Source organism: Leptonychotes weddellii, chromosome 1, assembly GCF_054177405.1.
Source record: "Leptonychotes weddellii isolate Sample4059 chromosome 1, ASM5417740v2, whole genome shotgun sequence".
Classification (NCBI taxonomy): domain Eukaryota; kingdom Metazoa; phylum Chordata; class Mammalia; order Carnivora; family Phocidae; genus Leptonychotes; species Leptonychotes weddellii.
The window spans coordinates 14,030,857-14,056,766 of NC_138369.1; the positions used below are offsets into that span (position 1 = coordinate 14,030,857).

The 25,910-nt window shown below is 38.5% G+C and overlaps 1 protein-coding gene across 1 annotated transcript in view; it reads left to right on the forward strand.

Moving 5' to 3' along the window:
- Positions 1-25,910, forward strand: part of SMARCC1 (SWI/SNF related BAF chromatin remodeling complex subunit C1) — a 136,069-nt gene that overhangs the window by 48,518 nt on the left and 61,641 nt on the right. Inside the window, exons 11-17 of the mRNA XM_081805583.1 lie at positions 1,418-1,489; positions 4,082-4,195; positions 4,794-4,947; positions 5,399-5,512; positions 11,753-11,812; positions 19,224-19,482; positions 20,354-20,515. Of these exons, the coding sequence (XP_081661709.1) occupies positions 1,418-1,489; positions 4,082-4,195; positions 4,794-4,947; positions 5,399-5,512; positions 11,753-11,812; positions 19,224-19,482; positions 20,354-20,515 (935 nt within the window). The remainder of the gene's footprint in view (positions 1-1,417; positions 1,490-4,081; positions 4,196-4,793; positions 4,948-5,398; positions 5,513-11,752; positions 11,813-19,223; positions 19,483-20,353; positions 20,516-25,910) is intronic.

The following is a 25,910-nucleotide window of genomic DNA, read 5'->3' on the forward strand; positions in this document are numbered from 1 at the left end:
ATGCGGAATTCTTAATCTCAGGAAACAAACTGAGGGTTGCTGGAGTGGTGGGGGGTGGGAGGGATGGGGTGGCTGGGTGATGGACATTGGGGAGGGTATGTGCTATGGTGAGCGCTGTGAATTGTGTAAGACTGTTGAATCATAGACCTGTACCTCTGAAACAATACAGTATATGTTAAAAAAAAAAAAAGATAGCAGGAGGAGAAGAATGAAGGGGGGGAATCGGAGGGGGAGACGAACCATGAGAGACTATGGACTCTGAGAAACAAACTGGGGGTTCTGGTGGGGAGGGGGGTGGGGGGATGGGTTAGCCTGGTGAAGGGTATTAAAGAGGGCACGTTCTGCATGGAGCACTGGGTGTCCTATGCAAACAATGAATCATGGAACACTACATCAAAAACTAATGATGTAATATATGGTGATTAACATAACATAATAAAAAAAAGTAAAAAAAAAATTACCAGTGCCTATATCTCAATATTGAATATTAGTTCTATAATCTTTTTAAAGGCAGTAGATTACTGAAATTAAAAAAATTCAGTTCAGCACAAAGTTTCTGAGGTCTGGACAAAAGGCTACATTGATGTTAAGAGCCCGAGAAACTGATGATTGTAAATTCCATTGTCTTGGTTGGTCGTTCACTTCATCAGTTTGTTGCCATGCCAGCTGCTGTGATGTCTGTTCATTTCCATACAAAGGAGCTCTTTGTATTTTGTGGCTCATCATCTACTTGTGATGTGTTATGTGAAGAACATAATAAAATAGATAGCTTTCAATGTGTTGATAGAAGTTTTTGAGTTTGGGTATGGGAATAGAAAAACTACAATTAAGTCTTTTTTTTTTTTTTTTAAGATTTTATTTATTTGACAGAGAGAGACACAGCGAGAGAGGGAACACAAGCAGGGGGAGTGGGAGAGGGAGAAGCAGGCTTCCCGCCTAGCAGGGTGCCCAATACGGGGCTCGATCCCAGGACTCTGGGATCATGACCTGAGCCGAAGGCAGACACCTAACGACTGAGCCACCCAGGTGCCCCTACAATTAAGTCTTAAGGGTGAGAGAGGGAAAACTTTCTTTATGCTTTTAATGCATAGGAACTTGTGCAAGCCAATTAATTTTTGAAAATAATGTTCAGGGGGCGCCTGGGTGGCTCAGTCATTAAGCGTCTGCCTTCGACTCAGGTCATGATCTCAGGGTCCTGGGATCGAGCTCCGCGTCGGGCTCCCTGCTCAGCGGGAAGCCTGCCTATCCTTCTCCCTGCCTCCCCAGCTTATGTTCCCTCTCTCTGTCAAATAAATAAAATCTTAAAAAAGAAAAGAATGTTGAGTTTTTGGATTTCAGTTTTACTTTGAAAATTAAATTTAGCTTAAATTTCAAGATTTCATTTTTCTAAGAGGACTTTTTATTTTTTATTCCCCAGTATTCACGTGATTGAACGGCGTGCTCTTCCTGAGTTTTTCAATGGAAAGAACAAATCCAAGACTCCAGAAATGTGAGTGAAATGTGAAGATGTAATCCTGATACCATTAATTACTTTAGAAAGGGGCCAGTGTCTAGAAAAATTGTTCATTTGAATGTGTTGAGCAGGGGTTTTTAAAAGGATACTTCTGAGATCATTTTTGGTAATGTGTGGAAGTTTGCAAATGTGTTATTCCATTCAGAAAAGGGTGCATATCTCAGCCACATAGAATTCCTTGCTGTAAAGGAAATTGTTCCTTTAAAAAGGTATTGACTTTTTCTTTCATTTGCATCTTGAACCTACAACCTTGAACTATATGCATGTCAGCTCTTACAGCTAAGATTGAGTTTGGTAACAGGCATTCACTAAAATGGATTCAGGTTTCTGCCTGACAGTTCCCGCCTTGTGTGTACATATGTGTTATAGATTATATATATTTACATATAATAACCTAGGAGAAAGTGGAATCTTTATCTTATTTTGATGATGAATGACTAGTAATTGAAAGAATGCCAAATATGAAGACATAGCTGCCTATAAATTGATCTTAATTACATAAAGCATTGTTGTGCTTTTGCCTTGGAAATACAAAAACTTGGAAGAATCTTGTCAGGAAGAATTTTTGCCTTTGCCTGGTGACCCTTAAATATACATTTCTGGAAACCCTTTCCCCTAAAATAAATCCACACCTATCATACTATAAATACTTTTCCGTATATTATCTTTATACTATTAATTCATTGTTTGTTATGCTCATGTGGCTTCACAAATAAATGTCTCCTGTTTAAGTTGTTAGAGAAGTATCATTTTCCACATAAAACATGTTAGAATACAGATAATTGAATAATAAATATTTTCTTGTAATAGATTGTCCATGATAGTTTGAGATTTTAAGTTTAGATGTCAGAGATAATTCCAGCCTTTCTTGACAAAGCTGTAAGGTTTCATTTAAAACCACAATCAGAGGGATGCCTGGGTGGCTCAGTCGTTAAGTGTCTGCCTTCGGCTTGGGTCATGGTCCCAGGGTCCTGGGATTGAGCCCCGCACCGGGCTCCCTGCTCAGTGGAGAGTCTGCTTCTCCCTCTCCCGCTCTCCCTACTTGTGTTCCCTCTCTCACTGTGTCTCTCTCTGTCAAATAAATAAATAAAATCTTAAAAAAAATAAAAAAATAAAAACCACAATCAGAGAGTTGGCATAAGAAACCCTTTTAGGTTTTCCATCTAGTTAGACATGGTATATTCTAGCTAACGTGCCGATTGCCAGCATTTGTAAATACTTAACAGTTCTTGGCAGTCGTCTGTTTACAAGCAGTTTAGCATTTTAGTCAGCTTAAATTTAAAAATTTACCTTTAGGGGCACCTGGGTGGCTCAGTTGGTTAAGCGACTGCCTTCGACTCAGGTCATGATCCTGGAGTCCTGGGATCGAGTCCCACATCGGGCTCCCTGCTCTGCAGGGAGTCTGCTTCTCCCTCTGACCCTCCTCCCTCTCACGCTCTCTGTCTCTCATTCTCTCTCTCGCAAATAAATAAAAATCTTAAAAAAAAAAAAAAATTTACCTTTAGGTCTTTGTTTATCCACTTTTGCTTATATAAGACCTTTTTTGAGCAGTGTACCTTTTCTACTCTGATGTAGCTACCCTTACTTAACCTGCCAGATTTCTGTTTTACTTTTGTGGCAAGAACTTTTGCTGGGTCTCTAGTTTCTCAACACTCTTGTTTTAAATATTTTGTTGCAGAAATGCTTGGGTATGTTGTGAAATCTGCTGTGACTCAGAATTTCAGTTTTTCTCTCCTTTTTTAAATCTGTTGTTGTCTTAACTTTGATTTTGGCCTCATGGGTTCTAGTCCTCACCTAGCTGGGTATATAGCCATTGTTGGAGCCAGATCCACATGTGGCTTTAGGAAGAATCTAGAAATGAGATGCAGCATGTGTTAAGAGCATAGATTCCAGAGCAACCACCCCCCGCCCGGCCCCGCACCGTGTTGAATTCTAGCTCCACACTTAACCAGACTTGTGGTCTAGGACACATTCTTTAATCACTCTGTGCTTTAGTTTGCTCACTGATAAATGAGATGATAGTACACCCTACCTTATGGAGAAATTGTGAGGTTTAAATGAATTATGGCTGGATACACAATAATTAGGGAGACAGCCTCTTAAGTAACCAGGTGTTACTTGCAAATTCTGCAGGGAACTAAGGATTTATCCATTCACTCCTGTGATCAGTTTTGTATTTATGTTAGTTCACATTATTACTATTATTATAGTTATTATTATTTTTAATGTAAACTCTGTGCCCAGAGTGGATCTCAAACTCACGTCCCCAAGATCAAGAGTTGCATGCTCTACCAGCTGAGCCAGCCAGGTTCTCTGTGTTACTTCACATTAACTTCATCAGATTTTACTCCATTTTACTTACTGTTGTTAAAGATTAGTAAATAGTTGTTTTGCATATTAGGGGTTCTTATCCTTGGTTACATTCATGACTGTAAATACTCAATACTGGTGTTGGTTGGAATATTAACTTTTTGTTGGATTTGGTTGTGAGGAATATGATTTTTGGCTCTGTGAGTTATTTCTGAAAGGATGTGTGTCCACCTTATGAATTTTGCCACTGCTTTTTAGATACTTGGCATATCGAAATTTTATGATTGACACATATCGCCTAAACCCCCAAGAATATTTAACCAGCACTGCTTGTCGGAGGAACTTGACTGGAGACGTGTGTGCTGTGATGAGGTAAAACGCCTGACTTTTTCTCAGACGCTTCACTTCAGGTGGTTACTGATGCACTGCTGTTCAATGTTTGATTGATTAAACTCAATATTTTCTTTGTTAATAAAATACCTTAGTCACATGTCTTTTATTTAGGGGTTGAATGTATTTAATACCTTGGCGTTTTCTCCTCGTTTTAAGATTTTATAATTGACATCTTTTATTATATAATGAAATCATGAAATGACCAAGGATGGAGAGTGGATAAACTCTGTACACTAGATCTGTCTGAAGAATCAAATCAAATGTGAATCTCCTTCTTTGAATTTGGTCTGTGTGTGAGTTCTTTCACTATGGACTTAAATGAACATTTCTTATTTCTGTGATTGAAATAATTAGGCTTTGTACTAGGGTTTGGGGTGCTGTGCTGTCAACATTGAGTTTATAGAAATTGTCCCTCATACAACAACCAGACTTGTCAATTAACTTTGTGATGGCTCATAGCCTACAGAGAACATTTACTTGTTTTATTGTTCTTATGTTTTAATGAAATGTAATGATGGTTACCAAGGAGATGGGGTACATTCTCTAGATTTTAACTTTCAGAGCTTTATTCTTCCAGGGTTCATGCCTTTTTAGAGCAATGGGGGCTTGTTAATTACCAAGTGGATCCAGAAAGTCGACCCATGGCAATGGGACCTCCTCCTACTCCTCATTTTAATGTATTAGCTGATACCCCCTCTGGGCTTGTGCCTCTACATCTTCGATCACCTCAGGTAACTTATTACACTAATATAATTCTGGCATTAGTAATTATTACACTAATAAACTAATATTAGGTATTATTCCACTATACACTGATTGTGTGAAACTTGTTCCCCTTTCTAACATTTGGAAAGTGGACATCCATACACATATTCTTGAAAAGATTAGTATGTCAACCAGATTTTATATAGCCTTAAGTTAAAATAACATGAGTAAGGTATAAATTGTTCTTCACATGAAATGGGAGAGCACATTAAAGAAAATTTGTTGTCTCTTTTCTCTGGGATTTAAAAAAGGCAGAAAAATGTTGCTTATACAGTATGTTGAAATATTGGAAGTATAGGGTGAAGGTGTGGGTATTTATTTTTTTAAATCTCCTTATGTATCAGTGTTAAACAAAACTTCTCTCTCCTTGACTTTGTAGAGGTGAATACAGCCATTTATCATTTTTCCGACTCCTAGGTCCCTGCTGCTCAGCAGATGTTAAATTTTCCTGAGAAGAACAAGGAAAAACCAATTGATCTGCAGAACTTTGGTCTTCGTACTGACATTTACTCCAAGAAAACCTTAGCAAAGGTAAGGACTTTTTTCTAGGCACAGCTGGGCTGCAATCCAGCATGTCCTCTTATTTCTTCTTCTAAGAAGTGTTATTTTTCATTAGAAGATTTCTTTGTGTAGTGTAAGAATATGCTCATTCTACTTAACCTGTTGGCATTTTATAAAACAACAATCACTTATCTTACCATGTCTTCTGTATGGTTAGAATATAGGTATTTTAAAGTAACTGATTAATATGTTAAAACAAGGAAAAGTGGAGAATTTCAACATAATTGAAATCTATAGAAACAATCAAATGAGTATTGTATAATTGAAAAATATGCCTGAAATTAACTCATTGGATGGTTTTAGCAGCAGGCTAAACACAACAGAAGACAGGATTAGTGAGCTCAGACAGGATAGTAGATATATTAAAACTGAAGCACCAAGAGAAAAAGAAATTGGTTGAGGGTGAGGGAGGGGGACAAAGGGAATGGAGCACAAGGGACATGTGAGCTACTGTAAGAAGAATTCATGTTTATCATTAGAGACCTGTAGGAAGAGAAAGAATGAAGCAAAAGTGATACTTGAAGATGTAATGGCTAAACATTTTTGATTTAAAAAAAAACATACCAACTCATAAGAGTCTGAACAGATCCAAATTTGGATACAGAGGAAACCACATTCAGGCACATTCATGCTTAAACTTACCTTAAAAAAAGCCACATTGTGGGGGGTGAGTGGGGTTGGAGAAGGACACATTAAATTCAAAGGAACAATCATAAAACTGATGCCTGACTTTTCAACAGAAATGACAGAAGCCAGAGTGGATAACATAAAAACATTTTAAAGCGCTGAAAGTGAAGCTATTGTTCTGGAGTTGTGTTTCCAGTAGAAGTACCTTTCAGGAGGGGAAGGGCAATAAGGACATTGAGAAGGTGTGAGGGCATCACCAGCACACAGTGTAGGAAAACCGAGGGAAGGTTTTCAGGATGAAGGACTCTGATCCCTGATGGACGCACGTGACTAGGAAGGAAGCGGTCCAGGGCAAAGGATGAATGTGTGGTTAAGTATAAAGGGATGTGGACTGTTGAAGCAGTGATGATTTTCGGGGGTTTATGGCATGTAGAAATGACCAAAATGGCAGAGAAGAGACAATTAGATGGAGTTAAAGTCCTGGTATCTTTTAGAAATGTGATCAAAATGCTGATTCAGGTTAGACTAATACTTTGGCACAGCGTTTTGGAAGAGGCCTGGATCTGTGCAGGAGAAGGAGGATGAATGCCAGAAGAGGTCAACACCTGAGTCCGTGAGGAGAGGTTTTTTCCTCATTTGTAGTTGTATGAGAGGGTAGTAGGCTATTCAAACTAAGAATGATAGGTTTTCAACATGAGAATGTTAAAGAGCAAGCAGGGCTAAAGGCACAGGAGAGGAAACTGGAAGTACACTGTGTTACAGTTCCTCTACTAGATAGGATGTGTAACGTAGTATTTGAAGATGCACCATGGCAAGTTAGACGGGAGTATTGTGAATCATAGAGTATTTAAAGACCTGCAACTAAAAAGTTAATGATGGAGATAAAAACAATAAGACTCCAAAAAAGACTCAATAAGAGAGAAGGAGTGAGAAAGGCAGGGGATAGATGTGCCAAGTAGAAAATAGCAAGATGATAGGTGTACATATGTCCACGGGGATAGCAATAACATTAAGTGTAAGTGGTTGTAATCCCATTAAGCAGCAGAGATTGTCAAATTGCATAAAAAACTAAGTATAAGCATATATTGTCTATAAGAAATCCACGTGAAATATAAAAATAAAAGAATGACAAAAGACATACCTTCTAAACATTAATCAAAAGAACACCAGAGTCGGGGCGCCTGGGTGGCTCAGTCATTAAGCGTCTGCCTTCGGCTCGGGTCGTGATCCCGGGGTCCTGGGATCGGGCCCCGCATCAGGCTCCCTGCTCCGTGGGAGGCCTGCTTCTCCTTCTCCCACTCCCCCTGCTTGTGTTCCCTCTCTCGCTGTGTCTCCCTCTGTCAAATAAATAAAAATCTTAAAAAAAAAAAAAACACCAGAGTCATTGTGTTAATTTTAGCAAAAGTAGACATTAGGACAAGTTATTTTACCAGAATTAAACTGTGGGCATTTCATAATGATAAAGGAGTTAATCAAAAGGATATAATTGGGGGCGCCTGGGTGGCTCAGTCGTTAAGCTCTGCCTTCGGCTCAGGTCATGATCCCGGGGTCCTGGGATCGAGCCCCACATTGGGCTCCCTGCTCAGCAGGGAGTCTGCTTCTCCCTCTCCCATTCTCCCTGCTTGTGTTCCCTCTCTCGGTGTCTCTCTCTTGTCTGTCAAATAGTTAAATAAAATCTTTTTTTTAAAAAAATTATTGTCCTAAATATGTGTACAGTTAATTAAAAAACTTCAAAATATATAAAGCAAAATCTGATAGAATAGAAAGGAGCAATAGGCAGACACACAATTATACTTGGAAATTTCAGTAATCTATTCTCAGTAATTGATACAACAAGTAGATTGAAAGTCAGTAAGAGAAGACTTAGACCAACACTCTGAACCAATATGACCTATTTGGTGTGTAGAAGGCTCTATGCAAAATAACAGTAAAAGCATTTTTTTTAAGGTTTTATTTATTTGAGAGAGAGAGAGATTGAGTGGGGGCGGGGGGGTGTTGGAGAAGCAGCCTCCCCACTGAGCAGAGAGTCTGATGTGGGGCTCGATCCCAGAACCCTGAGATCATGATGTGAGCTCAAGGCAGACGGTTAACCAACTAAGCCACTCAGGTGCCCTGAAAACACATTCTTAAAAAGTTCTTGGGGAACACTTACCAATCAGTTCTGAGGCATAAAATGGGTCTCAAGAAATTTTAAAGGCGTGATACTATAAAATGTGGTTGTATGATTTCATACATGTGATATAAATGTGGTTGGCTAACCGCAACAAAATTAAGCTAGAGATCAAAACCAGAAAAACAATAGAAAATTAATGAAATAAGGAGGTGGTTATTGGAAAGGATTGATAAATTTAATAAGCCTCTGAAAGAGTTATCAAGAAGAAAAGAGAGGACACAAATTACGGATCAGAAAAGAGAGAGAGGGAGAGAGAGAATCTTAAGCAGGTTTCTCGCCCAGTGTAGAGCCTGACATGGGGCTCGATCTCACCACCCTAAGATCATCATAACCTGAGCTGAAATCAAGAGTCGGAGGCTTAACTAACTGAGTCACCCAGGCACCCCTATGATTATATGTTCTTACAAGAAATGAATGCTGAGAGATTTGCAGACAGAACAGGAAAGAATGGGGTGCCTGGGTGGCTCAGTCAGTTAAAAGTGTCTGCCTTTGGCTCAGGTCATGATCCCAGGGTCCTGGGATTGAGTCCTGCATCTGGCTTCCTGCTCGGTGGGGAGCCTGCTTCTCCCTCTCCCTCTGCCTCTCTCTCTCTCTCTCTCTCATGAATAAAGGAAAGGGCAGTGTGACCTTGGGCGCATAGGTTAAAATGAGGTGGCTATAAACCAAGGAGTTTTGAGGCAGCCACCAGAAAACAGAAGAGGTGTAGAATGAATTCTGTCCGAGAGCATCCAGAGGGAGTGCGGCCCTGCTAACACCGTGATCTTCGTCTCAGTTGTATTGATTTTGGACTTCCAGCTTTCTGACCTGTGAGAGAATGAATTTTTGTTCTTTTAGGCCATCAAATCTGTGATAATGTGATTACAGTAGCCACAGGAAACTAATGCGTTAGAATAACCTTGTATCTGTTATATCTGTATATGGTGCAGCACCTTCATGAGTACAAAACTCTAGGCCCACATGATTCTACTGATGCTTTTGTATCAAAATCTTTTTCTTTTAAGATTTATTTATGTATTTATTTGTCAGAGAGCGAGCACAAGCAGGGGGAGCAGCAGGCAGAGGGAGAAGCAAGCTCCCTGTGGAGCAAGGAGCCCAATGCGGGACTCGATCCCAGAACCCTGGGATCATGACCTGAGCCAAAGGCAGACGCCCCACCGACTGAGCCACCCAGGCGTCCCTGCACCAAACATTTAAGGAAGAAGTAATACCAACCTATATAAACTCTTCCAGGAAATAAAAGTGGAGGGAACACTATTATAGCTAAATATAAATATATATATATATATATGTATATATATAAAAACACACCCAGTCACTGAGCTCCTGGCTATATAAATAAGATAAATCAGTTTAAAAAAAGAATGAATATATACAGGAATATGCATGAATGTCCTTAGCAGCCTTATCGAAGATAGCCAAAAACTGTAAACAGTGATCAATCAAGCATATAATGGATAAATTGTGGTTTATTCAAATAATGTAATATTAACACAGAAATGAAAAGAATTGACTTCCTTCATGTAAAGAGTGTGGTTGAATGTCATTGACATAATATTAAGCCAGACCCACAAACTCATACTGAATGGTTTTACTTACAAAGTTCAGATCCAGGAAAAAGTAACCTATGACTATAGAATTGAGAATAGTGTATACTTATGTGGGTTGCTATCAACTTGAGATTTAAAGGAGAGACCCCTGAATGTTGATTTGAGCGGTTGTTATATGGGTGTATATGTGAAATTGTGTTTAATTGTACACCGAAGATTTGGGTTTTTTTTTTTTTTTTTTTAAGATTTTATTTATTTATTTGAGAGAGAGAAAGAGAGCACAAGATGGGGGGAGCGGGAGAGGGAGAAGCAGACTCCCCACTGAGCAGGAAGCCCGACGCGGGACTCGATCCCGGGACTCCAGGATCATGACCTGAGCCGAAGGCAGTCACTTAACCAACTGAGCCACCCAGGCGCCCAGATTTGGGTATTTTATGGTACATGCATTCTACCCCAATAAATACAAATGTAAAAATTTCTGAAATCATGCAAAACCCCCCATAAACATCTCATGGGCCCTGTTGAGATTATGCACTCTTCCCAGAACCAGTTTTTATCAAGAGGAAAAACTATACTTTATAGCTGAGAGGTGGAGAAATGCTCGCTGTGCACGTACCCAGTAAATGCTGTCATGTGTAGGTTATAAGGATCTTTTCTGTAGTCAGGTTTGCCTTCTTTAGAATTTAGGTGAAATGTTAATGAATTTTGTTTCTCTTGGAGCTCCAAATCTGATTGATGGTCACTTCTGAGGTTGGTTCACTAAAAGATGAACATTGGTTGTTGTAAAGTAATCCTTAAGGAATCTGAACAATATGTTATGAATTATAGCTATATGCATTTTTTTCTTCTCAGAGTCATGTTGTGAGACTTGAATTCTACAATGCTTAGATTCCTCTTTATTCTGTAGTTAAAGGACTAGTTATTTTTAGTACATTTTTTGCAAAAATTTCAGAATGATATGTATTGAATACCATGGAGACCTAGCAAGTCATAATTTAATTTTTACCCACAGTATGTAGCACAGTTATGCAGAAAGGTTGAGTCAAATAACTAGAGAAGCTTTATTGTCACAAATAAGGAAATCACAGACCATAGAAATTTTCTCTTCATTTATTAAGTTGTAATCTCCCGAAATAGAGTTTTCAGAGAAGGGCTATGGTAGAATGTATATTTTGAATTAGTAACATTTACACGTGAAGAATAATGTCAGGTATACCACACATCCAGTCCTCTGCTAGTCTATGAATGGAGCAGGGCCTACCAACTCAAGACGTATGAATCAATTCACAAATCTTAATTTTTACATAACAACGTTGGCTTTCTTCTACCCCCATGCTCACGTGAGTTGGCAATTAAAGGGATTCTTATAAAAGAGTGATTTAAAGCTTAAGGAATCAGTTGGTGATTATAGGTGTTAAAATTGAGAATATGAACTTGTTGCAATTGGAATTAAGAATCCTTCAGAGTGATTTATATGTAGTATAATTTGTCTTTGAATCTCGGAAAAAGTACTTCCTTCAAGTTATACCAAATATTTATATTATGTATAATATCATAGCCAATTCATGGTATGCATTAAAATATTGTAGCCTTTGTAGCTTCAAAAGGTATTTTTAAATATCAGAATAATAGGAATAATATATCTGAATGGTCTGTGAGTCCTTGATAGACAGCAAGAAATCTTCAGAAATAAGTCTGCCTTTGTGTTGGAAGTTGAGGGTCCTTAAGTGTTTTATCCCTGTTGCTCAGGGACTTATTTGGTGGTTTGCATAAAACAGCCCCCTCTACATAGAAGGGACTCCTGCTGAGCTCCATGTTCAGCCTTTAGAAACGAGTACCTAATTTCTGGTTTTGTTTCTTTAGAGTAAAGGTGCTAGTGCTGGAAGAGAATGGACTGAACAGGAGACCCTTTTGCTCCTGGAGGTAAGCACATTAATAGCAGAGCCCCATTACCACACAGGAGATGGGTGCTTCAGTTGTGTGAGCAGTGAAATATGCCTTTGGAATTAATCCTAAAGTTTTTTGAACCACGTATTGAGTTTTAATAGAATTTTCTTGGGCCATCATTAAATATCATACCTTGAAGTGTTGTACTGGCTAGGGAAGATCAAGCCTGGATATGTGGTTTTTGGCCTGGGTTGTGTTTTGTTTATTTTAACTCTTTGCCAATATGAAACAAATACTAGAGCTTTGGAAAAGTAGTCTAGATTTCTAATTTTTCATCCAATATTGGAAGATGTGGCAATTCTGGCACCTCATCCCCATATAGCAATAATTGGCTGACCTTGAGTAGCAGATGTTCCTTTGAAGTGGAATGTTTCTTCAGATTCCAGTTTTCTTTAAACTTAGCCCACCTTGGTCATTGTTGATGTGTTCTCCAGTGCTTGTATGCATTTGAGTGTACGACCTCTGTATTTCCCAAAAGGATTCCAGAGAAGTAGATAAAGACCTCTGTCCCTGAAAATACTGTTTTGTCCTTGAAAGCAGAACACTTTGGTAAACCAATGATAATTCAAGATATCTGTCCGTCAACTTGTTGAATGCTTTTTGGATTTCTTCATGTCTTAGAGATTCTTGCAAATACTTACACAGGTGAATCTTAGCAATTATTTTTGCCCTATAGAGTAAGCAGTATAGAATATTGAGTTCCATATTTATCATCCATTTCTGAAGAAGAACCATTTGTCTTTTGTCATAGAACAATCATTGGGTAAAGTGAAGACTGTGTGACACTACTTAGTATTTGAGGGTAGAATGTGCATGTGAGAGCTAAATTAGGACTAAATGAGGAAGTTTACTATTTAATCTCTTAGGAATGCTTTTGCCTACAAAGAACAAAATCTAATTAGCAGTAGATTAAACCAGAAGGACATTGGTTTTTTTGTTCAACTGGCTGTCTTCAGATTGGCAATTCCAACATTTTTTCTTTTTAATGATTTTATTTATTTATTTGAGAGAGTGCACGTGCATGCACAAGTTGCGGGGGAAGGGGCAGAAGGAGAGGGAGAAGCAGACTTTGGGCTGAGCAGGGAGCCTAACTCAGGGGGTCTATCCCAGGACCCTGAGATCATGACCTGAGCCGAAGGCAGACGCTTAACTAACAGCCACCCAGGCGCCCCTGAACATTCTTTTCACTGCTCAAGTATATCATCAGGTTCCTAGCTTTTCTGTTTTGTTCCACCTTCTTTACGTGTCCATGTTCTGTCTCCGTGTGTTCTCTTCTGGTCACAGGAAGGCTGGTTTGTTCCCTGGCTTCATATCCCCATTCAGAATAGGAAGAATGTTGGAAAGGGCGCTTCTGGGGCCTTTTCTTCTTGGGCTCTTGTTGGAATGAAAAGCTTAACCAGAAGCCGCTCATCAGTCTTTCTCTTCTACCTCACTGTTCAGAATTGGTCTCAGTGCTCACCAGGTACCACAGGTGATGCCAGGAAAACAAACACGTGGTTTTCTAGTTTCATTAGTGGGGTCAGCCTGGAGGAAAGGAGTGATTGTTGCTGGTGACTTACAGTGCCTGCTTTGTCTGTAACATTAGAGCAATGAATTTACAGAGGATGAGAGCTCCCTTTCAGTAGAGTATTGATGTGATCCAGACTTGTAGATCATGTGTAACATTGGCAGTTCAGAAATCAAGCATCAAATAGAAGATTAGACTAGGTCAGCAGTTGTCAAACTTTTTGGTCTCAGGATATACCTACACTCTTAAAAATTACATTGAGGACTTCAAAGAGTTTTTGTTTGTGAGCTTGTCAGTATTTTCCTGGATTGTAAATTAAAACTGAGAAAACTAATTTACTTAAAAATAACAGTAAACCCATTGCAAGTTAACATAACAATTTTATGAAAAATAGACTGGAAAACAAAAGATATTACTGAAAAGTATGGTGTTACAGATTAGTAATATCTATAATGCCTGGCTTATTAGAATACAGCTGGATTTTCATATTTGCTTTTCCAGCATATATGTTGGTTTAATTTAAGTATATTAAAAAAATTTGGCATGACCTGCGTATGTATTTGGAAACAGAAAGAGTATCTTAATGGCCTTTTCAAATAATTATAAGTATTCCTGTACGATAGGCTTTCATGGCAGGTATGTATTTTTCAGAATTCTAATTTTCACTTAATCATTGGCAACAAATACTCAGCTTTCTTCGAAGTGACATTTAATTTTTATTCCTTTTTTTTTTTTTTAAGTAAGCTCCATGCCCAGCGTGGAGCCCAGTGCAGGGCTTGAACTCAGGACCCTGAGATCAAGACGTGAGCTGAGATCAAGAGTCGGACACTTAACCAACTGAGCCACCCAGGCGTCCCTCACAGTGAATTTTTGAGAGTCCTGTTTGCTTTTGAGAAAATGTCTGCTGGGCCATTGTGGTGGCGAGTACCTGTTAGTCCCAGATACTCTGGAGGCTGAGGCAGGAGGATTGCTTAAAGCCTGGGGTTCTGGACAGGAGTCTGCTATGCTACCTGGGTGTCTGCACTCAGTTTGGCATCAGTGTATGGTGACCTCCCCAGAGCGGGGGCCCACCACGATACGTGAGGCAGGGTGACCTGGCCTGGTCAGAAACGGAGCAGGTCAGAACTCCTGTGCTGATCAGAAAATGTCCACCAGATATCTATGCCCCCAAACCATGGCGTATTAGCCATTTGTTCTAATAAAAACGGTCTTCTATGAAAATGGCTAGTTGAGCTTGAAACTCAAGTGGTTGAACAGTGCTTTTCCTTCAGACCGCCATCGTGCTTGGATGGTTGATTTTTAGTCCTCTCGTGTACCTCACATTTAATAGTACCAAATACTGAAAACAAGTGGACTTCAATATTTAGATTGATAAAATTCATAATTTTAAAGTTGGATTACCTTTGTGAGTATGTGGCGGTAAAGACTAGAGTGACCCTGAAGACAGTGGCGCTACAGCCTTGATCATGCAGAGGGTAAGCAGATCACTCACCACTGCTTCTGCACCGATTGTGCAAATGCCATTGTAATGAAAAAGGCAGCAGTGTCCTGTTGTTACTAGGAAAATGGGTTGATCTCTGGGCCTCCCTGAAAGAGTGGTGCCCTGTGGGTCTTCAGGCCACACTGAGATACTGGACTTGCTGATGGCTCATGGTCCTGTACCGCTTTAATTTGGTTTTTGGAGTTGTTCCAACAGTTGTGTTTTTAAGAAGTTTTAGTGGTGTGTTAACTTCCTTTCTTTACATCCCTCGTCTACTTTTCCTTCTTCTCTCTTCTCAATCTCTCTCAGTCTCTGGATTAAAATTCAAAAAGAGTTCTTCTTTTTTTTTTTTTTACTACTATTTTAATGTACTCTCATCTACTCATTCATTATCAGTGATATGCAGAGAGCTTCTTTTCTGAGCCACCCTTTATTTATTTCAGGACTGTTTTGTCCAGTCCTGTTTGCCATGGATGTTAACTTAAAGGTTCCCAGTATTTGGAGGGAATATGATACACTTTCATATTGCTTTTTTAGAGTCTCTGGGCCCTGGGGAGAAATTTAGTTGTGCAGCACCAGTTGGAACACCAGTCTTATCAGTTCTTGTTCTTGCTACACACTGATATTCAAAATTTTCTCCTCTTCTACATTTAAGAATAGTGAATAGTAAATACAGAGTGAGGCCAGAATGGCTGAGCTGCTGTTTACCCTGAACATATCCAAGAAAACCACAGTATCCTTACACAATAGTGCATTTTCTTCTCCTGCAGGTGGAAGCTGTCCCGTGGTTGGGTTTTCTTTTAAACATGCAGTTGAATCAACAGCTGTCGTCTTCGGTTATACAGAGGCTCCCCAGCAGCGTTGTTACCACTAACACCTTCTATTTCTGTAGTTTATTTATTGGTAATTAATAGCTTAAGAATTTGAAGTGGATTTATAATGGATTTATAACCAAAACCAGTTAATTTTTTCCTAATAAATATATAAATCTGGAAGATTTGTTAAGGTCTGTGGTTCCCCGCCCCCCGAAATCACACCATTTTAATTAGACAAGTATATCACACAGGCAGCATCCCAACTATTTTAGACTATTCTTAGACCACCCGCTTTTATTTTAACACCTTATTTGATGTGGTCTCTCATCAAAGCACAGTTCTTATATGGAATGCTGCAGGTTATTATCAGTGGGTATGTTCAGTTCATTGTCTTACAGATTTTGGAGGCATAGTTTCAGTTTTGCAAATAACCAATGTGGAATCTACACATTGGATGAATAAATGCAGTTTGAAAAAGACCTTGAGTTGGTAGACATGAAGGCTAATACAAGGCTTTATATTAGTTTTTTGAAAACATATATTGCATAAGATAAAGATGATGGAGACTTGTCTGAGTAAATTTCATTTGTAAAATGTGTGAGGAATTCCAGGTGTGCCACCTGAAAATGAGTCACCAATTTAAGAAGCCACGAAGGGCTAACCTGGTCCGTCCATCAGTTTGAAGTTGCATTGACAGTATCAGGCTGCCAGAATGGAAGAAGAAATGGCGCCATTCTGTTCCATAGTGATGGCGGAGATTTTTAAGAGAGGCTTTCATAAGTTCTTTTAAGTCCACAGCTGATAATGTAGTTTTCCTGATCATTGTAATTGTCCCTGGGCTTGAAATTGACAAAACCTGAGTCTGGGAGCGTATCGGTTCTCCTTTGTTAACTTTAGTCTCTCATGCCTGCTTTGCTTTCTCATGCCTTGTATTTATTTTCCCTTAGATGACTAGTGGACATGAAATCTTGTACCTGCAGGTAAAAGCCATGAAGGTTATTAACATTGATCACTAGAAGAGTTCTTCACGTACTTTATACTGGCTAGATCACAGAAACAGTAGCATTGGAAGATAGTAAACAGCATCAAAGATTTCCTCACAGTCTGCATGTACCTGATATGTGCCTTTCCTTGATAGGCCACCCAAGAAGTATTTTTTTCTGTGTAATTTTGAATTACATTTTAGATGAGTATGTCTTCCAGTTTAAAAAAAAAATACAATTGTCTTGAGGAAAAGCCTTTTTTTACAGGGTGTTTTTTTACATTTGGAGCCAAGGAAAACTCAAATTCTTTTCCTGGTCTAGTCCAGTTCCCTGTGGTTAAGTTCAGCAGATTTTATTGGGCTCTGTGGCAGACTCTGCATACTGAGATAGCTAGGCCATAGACTCTACACTGAAAGGATTCGTACTGTAGTGGGTGACAGAAACAGGTTAAAACATAGCACGAGTGCAGCGTCCTTAACTTCACGATTGGAGCTGTACCTGGAGTACAAGTCCTGTCTAGAGGGATGGCTGGGTGGATGAGACTCAGAGGACAGCTTCCCGGGAATGGGACGGCTGTGTTGGCTCTAGTACATAATATTTCTGGTGCAGAGCAATGTGTCCAGAGGCACAATAACTAGGAAGAGTGTTTGGGATCAGGATATTCCTAGAACATGAAAGAGGAGAGTGCAGTGGAGTGGGCCCCGATCCTGTTTGGACTTAATTCCGTAAGATAATTATAAGCAAGGAAATAGTTTTAGGCAGAGGAGAGACAGTGTCATGTGTGAAACCTAATTCATTTTGGCAACAGGAAGAAGGATGAATTTAAGGTTAGAGAGACAGGGGATTCTAAGAATCCAGGTAAGGAGCAGTGAAGGGACCCAGGTCATAGCAGGAAGAATGAAGGTGTTTTGTAGTACTGTAAAATGTCTGCTAACATATCAGCCCTGCCCCTCCTTCCCAGCCAGTCTGTCACCATGTTCTGTTTGAAAACATGTCTTCGATTTCCTGTTATGTAACGCTACCATCAGTGCTCAGGCTTGGATCTTCACTTTCCCAGCCTTGCGCTTTTCTGGACACTGACTCTTTCCTGAATTTTGCATATCAAAGGGTTTCTTAGCTGTATTCTGGAAAAAACTTTCTGGACTTTCTTATTTTACTCTGGCTGAGGAAAATAAAGGAAGAAAAATTTTTTAATAAGTTCGTTTGAAAAGACTATGGTAGAGTATCCCAAGAAAATCTCCCCATAATCGGAAACATAAGATAGCCCCAGTTATATGTTTCTGGCCCCAGGGACCCTAAGGAGAGAGATTGATTTTCTTTTTTGTTACAATCTAGGTCTTTTTTCTAAGTAATTCCTTCTAGAACTACCTGAGGCCACTGGCTATCCAGAGGAAGCCCAGAATTAACGTTGTCATTCAAGGGATTTAATGAATAAGACCATCTGCTGGTGTGGGTTTTGAGGAGTCCTCTACCACTCCAGCAAGAAGGCAAGCCTGGGGCAGCAGTTGGAGCCCTGAGTTTAAGAATTTACTTAATAAACGTGGAAAGAACCATCTCACAAGCTCATCTCACAGTGTAGATCAGCAAATCAGGCTCTAGAGCAGGATTTTTCAGCCTCCTGCAATCCACATTTGGGCCAGATTTTTGTTGTGGTGGCTCTTCTTATGTGCACTGTACAGTGTTCAACAGCATCCGGGCCTCTACCCACTAGATGCCAGTAGCACCTCCCCAAAAATGTCCCCAAGGAGGCAGAATTGCCCCTGGTTGAGAATCATGTAGGAATAGCAACTTTAATCAACTACTGAATACATTCTTTTTCTCCAATTAATTCCTTGATTTTCTTCATAACATTCTGTTCGTCTCCCCCTTGGACACTGCTTTTACTTTTTTTTGAAAGTTTTTCAGCATTTTTCTCTGACAAATTATGAATATTTAAATTGGAAATTTATACACTTTATAAATTTTAGTACCAGTTTCTTAATTTCTAACAAAAAAGGCTTGGAGTTTGAATGGGATTGTGTTGAACCTGTTATTCAGTGTGGAGAGAGTTGACATCTAATATTGAGACTGCTGATGGATGAACATGGTTAGTTCTTAATTTATTTAGATCTTTAGTTTCTCTCAGAGTGCTTTATGTTTTCCAGCATGTTGATCTTACACATTCTTTATTATATTTATTCCTAGGTATTTCATTTTTGTTGTATTTTAAATACTTTTTTTCCAACATAAAACTTTTCATTGAAATAAAATTGAGTTTTTCTATTCCACGTCTGTCCGTCTGTCCTGTGACTTTGCTAAACCTTTTAGTTTTAGTATCTTTTTGTACATTTCTTTGGGTTTTCTATATAAACAATTGTGTGTATTAATGAAAGACAGTTATTCTTCCTTTTATATACGTACGCTTTTTATTTATTTATTTTGCCGATTGAGATTTAATATAATTAGGAAAGCAATCAGATCTCCCTATTTTCTTATGGACTGTATAATCATTTTCATTATTTTTTTAAAAACCCATCTAAAGAACAGTCACAGGCTTCTGATATTGTTACATATTAGTTCCTTATTACCTGATACTAAAGCTCCTGGTTTTTTTCTGTTGTAGGCTCTGGAGATGTATAAGGATGATTGGAACAAAGTGTCAGAGCATGTTGGAAGTCGTACTCAGGATGAATGCATCCTCCACTTTCTGAGGCTTCCTATTGAGGACCCATACCTTGAGAATTCGGATGCTTCCCTGGGGCCCCTGGCCTACCAGCCTGTCCCTTTCAGTCAGTCAGGAAACCCAGTCATGAGCACTGTTGCTTTTTTGGCATCAGTGGTGGACCCTCGCGTGGCATCTGCTGCAGCAAAAGCAGCATTGGGTATGGACTTTCCTGAACCATGTTGCCAACATAGTTTCGGATAATGGTTTAGTACTTTCCTTCATATACAAGTTGTTTCAGATTTAAGTGTTACCAGCTGCTATGTTCATTTCAGTTATATAGCAGAAAATCAGACATTACCCCTTTATGTTATATTTAAAAGTATTATAATCTTTTTTTAAGATTTTATTTATTTATTTGAGAGAATGCATGCACAAGCGGGGCGTTGCAGGGGAGAGGGAGAAGCATACTCCATATTGAGCTGGGAGCCTGACTCGGGGCTCGATCCCAAGGCTCTGAGATCATGACCTGAGCCGAAGTCAGAGGCCCAACCAACTAAGCTACCCAGGCACCCCTAAAATATAATAGTTTTTAAAATTAAGAGCATTTATTAAGCATTGGAGGGGCAAAACAGAATTTTTGTGGTATATTTTGTGATTCATTTGACTTTGACCTAACTAGCAAAAGAACAATTTAACATTGTTTGATTTTATTATAATTAGAACTTTCTCAGACTGTAAAACCCTTTCTTGGATTTCTGGTTGTTTAATCCTTGTTTGCTTTATTATCAATCTAGCCTGCAGAGTTAGATTAAGTTTGGGCAGAAATTTTGATTGTTACTAATGGAAATTTAGAAATCTCTGTTCATACAGCAAAGTACTGCGACATGTAAGTTAAAACATAGAATCATAGAATTTCATTAGTGTACATGACTGTCTCATTTGGCGTTCTTGTTTTGCTGGGATAAATAAGACTGAGTCCCCAGAAAAGTCACTATGCAAGACCCTAATGTGTTGGATTTCCTGATTTACATTAAAGCACATATTTGTGCAAAACCAGGTCACACTATTCCATTTTTATTCTTGAACAGAGGAGTTTTCTCGGGTCCGAGAGGAAGTGCCACTGGAACTGGTCGAAGCTCATGTCAAGAAAGTGCAAGAAGCAGCACGGGCTTCTGGGAAAGTGGATCCCACCTATGGCCTGGAGAGCAGCTGCATTGCAGGCACAGGACCTGATGAGCCAGAGAAACTTGGTGAGTTATGGCTGTCCCCAAGGACAGGGCTAACAGATGTTGTATTTTCCTATCAGCTTGCTAAAATAATTGGGTTTGTTTGCACTTAAAAGTAAGAACAATGGGGGCACCTGGGTGGCTCAGTCGTTAAGCGTCTGCCTTCAGCTCAGGTCATGATCCCAGGATCCTGGGATCAAGCCCCGCATCGGGCTCCCTGCTCAGCGGGAAGCCTGCTTCTCCCTCTCCCACTCCCCCTGCTTGTGTTCCCTCTCTCTGTGTCTTTCTCTGTCAAATAAATAAATAAAATCTTTAAAAAAAAAAAGTAAGAACAATGATTAGTAACAACTTGTCCCTTAAGATTAGTATATGATTTTTTTTTTCTCTTATCCCTTCCTTTTATGGTAGATAGAATTTAAAGGTTGTCTGAGAGCTGTTAATAACATCACAATTGTGAAGTATCTGATGCCAGTTTTTAAGATTTATTTATTTATTTAAGTAATCTCTACACCCAACTGGGGCTCAAAATCAAGACCCCGAGATCAAGAGTCACACACTCCACCGACTGAGCCAGCCAGGTGCCCTGTGATGCCTGTTTTTAGATCTAGGTTTTGAGCATGTGAATATAGGAATACTGGAAGGACTTCTGATTATTTTAATTTGTATGTTGCTGGGTAGGTTTAAGTTCGTTGTTTTTTTGTTTTTAATTGAGGTAAAATTCATATAAAATTCTCTGTTTTAATCACTTAAAGGTATACAGTCTAGTAGCTTCTAGTACATTGACAGTGTTGTGCATCCATCACCACTAACTCCAGAACACTTTGATCACCCCAAAAGATAATTCCGTAGCAATTAAGCAAATATTTCCCATTTCTTCTCTCCTCAGCCCTGGTAACCACTAATCTGCTTTCTGTCTCTATGGATTTGCCTATTTACATTTCCTATAAATAGAATCATACAATACGTGGGCTTTTGTGTCTGACTTCTTTCACTTAGCATAAGGTTTTCAAAGGTCATCCGTTTGTCATATAAAATCACTACTTCATTCCTTTCTGTGCTGAATAATACTCTTTCAGTGGATACACCACATTTTACTTATCCATTCATCAGTTCACGTATATTTATATTGTTTCCATTTTTTCATTATTTTGAATAATGCTGCTATGAACATTGAGGTACAGGATGTTGTGTGAACGTAGGTTTTTCGATTCTCTGTACCTAGGAGTGGGATTACTGGATCAACTGGTAATTTTATGTTTAGCTTTTAGAGAAACTAGTCAACTGTTTTCTGTAGTGGTTCTACCATTTTATGTTTTCACCAGCAACGTATGAATGTTCTGACTTCCACATCCTCACCAACACTTGTCCCCCCAACCCCCGCTTTTAAAAAATATGCAACTGGAGTGTTTGTGAAGTGGTTTTCATTTTCATTCAATTTGGGGAGTATTGCCGTCTTAACAATATGAAGTCTTTCAATCCTTGAACACAGGATGTCTTTCCATTTATTTAGATCTTCCTTAATTTAAGCATTGTGTTGAAGTTTTTAGTCTTGCAGTTCTTGGCACCTGTTTTACATTTCCTTTAGTTAAATTTATTCCTTTGTATTTTACTCTTTTGAATGCTTTTGTAAGTAAAATTATTTTCCTGTTCTTAAGGGGAAAGCATTTCATTATTAAGTATGATGTTAGCTGTTGGATTTTCCTACATTTCTTTTACCAAGTTTAGGGAAATTCCCTCTATACATAATTTGTTGAATGTTTTTATCCTGAAAAGGTGTTGCAGTTTGCCAGCTGCTTTTTCTATATCAATTGAGATGACCATGTAGTGTTTTTACTTTTTTCTTTAAATATGTTGTATTAATTGATTCTTGCCTGTGGAACCACTTTTGCAGTTCTGGGATAAATCCCACTTGATTGATTATGGGAATATTCCACATAATACTCTCTTGGATTTAGTTTGCTTCTAGTATTTTGTTGAGGATTTTTGCATCTGTATTCATAAGGGACATTTGTTTAGTACTTTTCATTTTTTGTGATAACTTTATCTGTTTAACTGACCTCTAAGAATGAGTTAGGAATTGTTCTTTATTTTTTTGAAGAGTTTGAAAATTATTGATGCTTATTCTTCCTTCCTTCCTTCCATGCAAATGATGGTTTTATTAAAGCATGGGTGTTACTGGATTTTTTTCTCTGTCGGTGCCTGCGATTCTTGGTCATGGGGCTTTGAAGAATGGAGAGGTGGACCAGACAGAGTGGTGGGCAGCAAAGCAAGGTTTATTGAGTGATAGCAAAGTGATAGTACAAAGCTCCCGAGGAGGGAGGGGACCTGAGAGGGTTGCCCTATGCTCATTCTTCTATAAATGTTTGCTGGAATTCACATAGGAAGCCATCAAGTCCTGATTTTTAATGTTTTTTTAAGAACTGGTTTAATCTGTTTAGTTGTTCCAAGTCTATTTATGTTTTCTATTTCTCTTTGAGTCAGTTTTGGTAGTGTGCATATCTTTCTAGAAATTTGTCCATTTCATGTACATTGTCTCATTTGTTGGTGCCACACACACAAAGACACACAAATCATAACAACCAAAAGTGGAAACAACTCAAATGTCTATCAGCTGCTGAATGGATAAACAAGGTGGTATTACAATGGGAATATTATTCAATCATAAAATGGAATGAAGTACTGACATATGGGACCTCATGGATCATCCTTGAAAACATGGTAGGTGGGGAGAAAAAAACAGAAGAGACAATATATTATTTAATTCCAGTTATATGAAATATCATGAACAGGCAGATTTATAGAGATAGAAAGTAGATAAATGGTTGCTTAGGGCTAGGAGGAACAGGCAAAAGGGGATGATAGCGAAAGAGTATGGGGTTTCTGTTTGAGATAATCGAAAGGTTTTAAAATTTACTGTGGTAATGGTTGCATGTATCTGTGAATATCCAGTTGTACTCTTTTAATGGGTTGGTTGTATGGTATACGAATTATATCTCAGTAAAGTTATTTTTTTAAAAAAGTTTGTAATGTCTTTTTACAAATTCCTTTTTATTTCTATAAGGTTGGTAGTAATGTCCCCATTTTCATTCCTGATTTTAGTAATTTGGTCCACTCTTTTTTTTTTCCTTCATCAATCTAGATAAAGACTTATCAGTTTTACCAACTTTGGATTTCAGTGATTCTGTTGTTTTTCTGTTCTCTTTAAGTTATCTCCACTGTAATCTTTATTCTTTCCTTTTGCTTGTTGTTGGTTAAGTTTGCTTTTTTTACCTTTTTTTTTTTTTTTTAAGATTTATTTTAGAGAGGGAGGTTGGGACGTAGGGAAAGGAGAGGGAAAGAATCTCAAGCACATTGCCCGCTGAGCATGGAGTCCACCGTGGGGCTCGATTCCACGACCCTGAGATCACGATCTGAGCAGAGATCATGACCTGAGCCGAAATCAAGAGTCAGATGCTCAACGAGCTGAGCCACCCAGGTGCCCCTAAGTTTGCTCCGCATTTTAATATTTCCTTACTTTGGAGGATGGGAAATTGATTTGAGATCTTTCTTCTTTATTCTATAGCTATATAAATTTCCCTCTCAGTACTCCTTTTACTGTGTTCTGTAAGTTTAGACATATTTTATTTTTGATTTCATTCTTCTCAAAGTATTTTATAATTTCCCTTTTGGTTTCTTCTTTGACCCATGGGTGGTTTTAAGAGTGTGTTGTTTAGTATATACCAATTAGTGATTTTTTTTAGATTTTCTTCTGTTACCAATTTCTAATTTCATTCCATTGTATTCAGAAAAGGTAATTTGTGTGGTTTCTATCTTTTAAAATTTATTGAGACTTGTTTTGTTGTCTAATATATTAGCCTGGCGAGTATTCCTTTTGTATTCTATTGTTGAATGGCACCGTCTGTGTATGTTTGGTCTGGCTGGTTTATAGTGTTGTTCAAGTTGTCTGTCATTCTTCACTGAAAGTGACGTCTTGAAATTTCCAACTATTATTGTTGAACTATCTATATTTCTTCCTTCAGTTCTGTCTGGTTTTGCTTCATGTATTTTGTTAGTTGCATACATCTTTATAATTGTTCTGTCTCTCTCAGGGATTGGCCTTTTTATCATTATATAACATCTTCCGTTTTCTCTTTAACCTTTTTTTGCCTAAAAGTCTATTCTATCTCATATTAACATACCACTCCAGCTCTCTTTTGGTTACTGTGTTTGCATGGAATATCTTTTTTCCATTAATTTACTCTTCAATCTGTGTCTTTGGATCTAAGATAGGTGTCTTATAGACAGCATATTTTTTTGTTGGATTTTAGGATTTTGCAGACTTAGTTTGTACCTTTGGGTCTGCCCTGTATAGCTATAGCACTTTCAAAAGCTATTTGCCTTCATTAGCTCTGAGTTCTGTCATGTGTGGCATGAAAGTGATGGTTAGGTACTCTCTATAACGTACTGTATAGTTATGTTAGTTTGTGATATTGGACAGATGACATTTTTTGCTGTTAAGGACTTTTGGTTATTTTTATTTAATTTATTATGAAGAGGAGTAAAATTTTAGGAGCAGCTTCATAAGCAATACCTGGCTTCTCAAATGGCAAGTGTTGCTATATGTTAAAAGAGGCTAATTTTCACACCAGGGTAAAATATTTTATATACAATTATCAGTAGTGTATTCCCAACATTTCTTACATTGTTCATTAATTTTTTCTTTTCATTATGAAATAATTTCTGATGAATAACTCAAGCTAAAGATTTCTTGCTGTCACCTTGCCTAATTTCATCTCTAAGTTGTATACAGTTTATTAACTATGCTTCAACTGCAGTCATTTTATTTTTGTCTCTTTCATTTATTCTTCTAGAATAAAGGGCATGTGAAGTAAAAAGTAAAACTGCCAGGCAGTACTGTACAGATGATACTGTCTGACCTCCTGGTGCTCTGTTCTGGGTGGTTTGAGTAGATACCAGTGAGTCTCTTCAAGCACAAAACCTTCTGATTCCCATTAGGTTGCACAGGTCCTACCCCTGTTGTTGCCTCTGGTTTCTTAAAAGTGTCAATCTAGCAGTTTCATTTTGCAGATATATCTGGGAACAGGTTAATCAAACCTCTCACTTTTAGCCCTCAGAGCAAATTATTGACCTGTTCTTAACAGAGTATTTGTTAGTTTGAAAACTCACTTATTTTTCTGTCTTAGATGGATCCCCAAATTAGCAAGCCCAGCCACATCTGTCTTGCTTTTTATTGATTCTGCACCACCAGGCAGTGCCCAGCTCAGGCAGGGGAAGCCTGGGCCTATTGAATGCCTGGGAAATGTCTTACTTTCCTCTGCTTTTTGTGGTTTTGGTTCATTTTGCAGGGTCTTTGGTTCCCTGTGGTCATGGAATTGAAAAGGGTTGGCACTACCTTCTTAGTTTGATTCAAAGAAGTTTC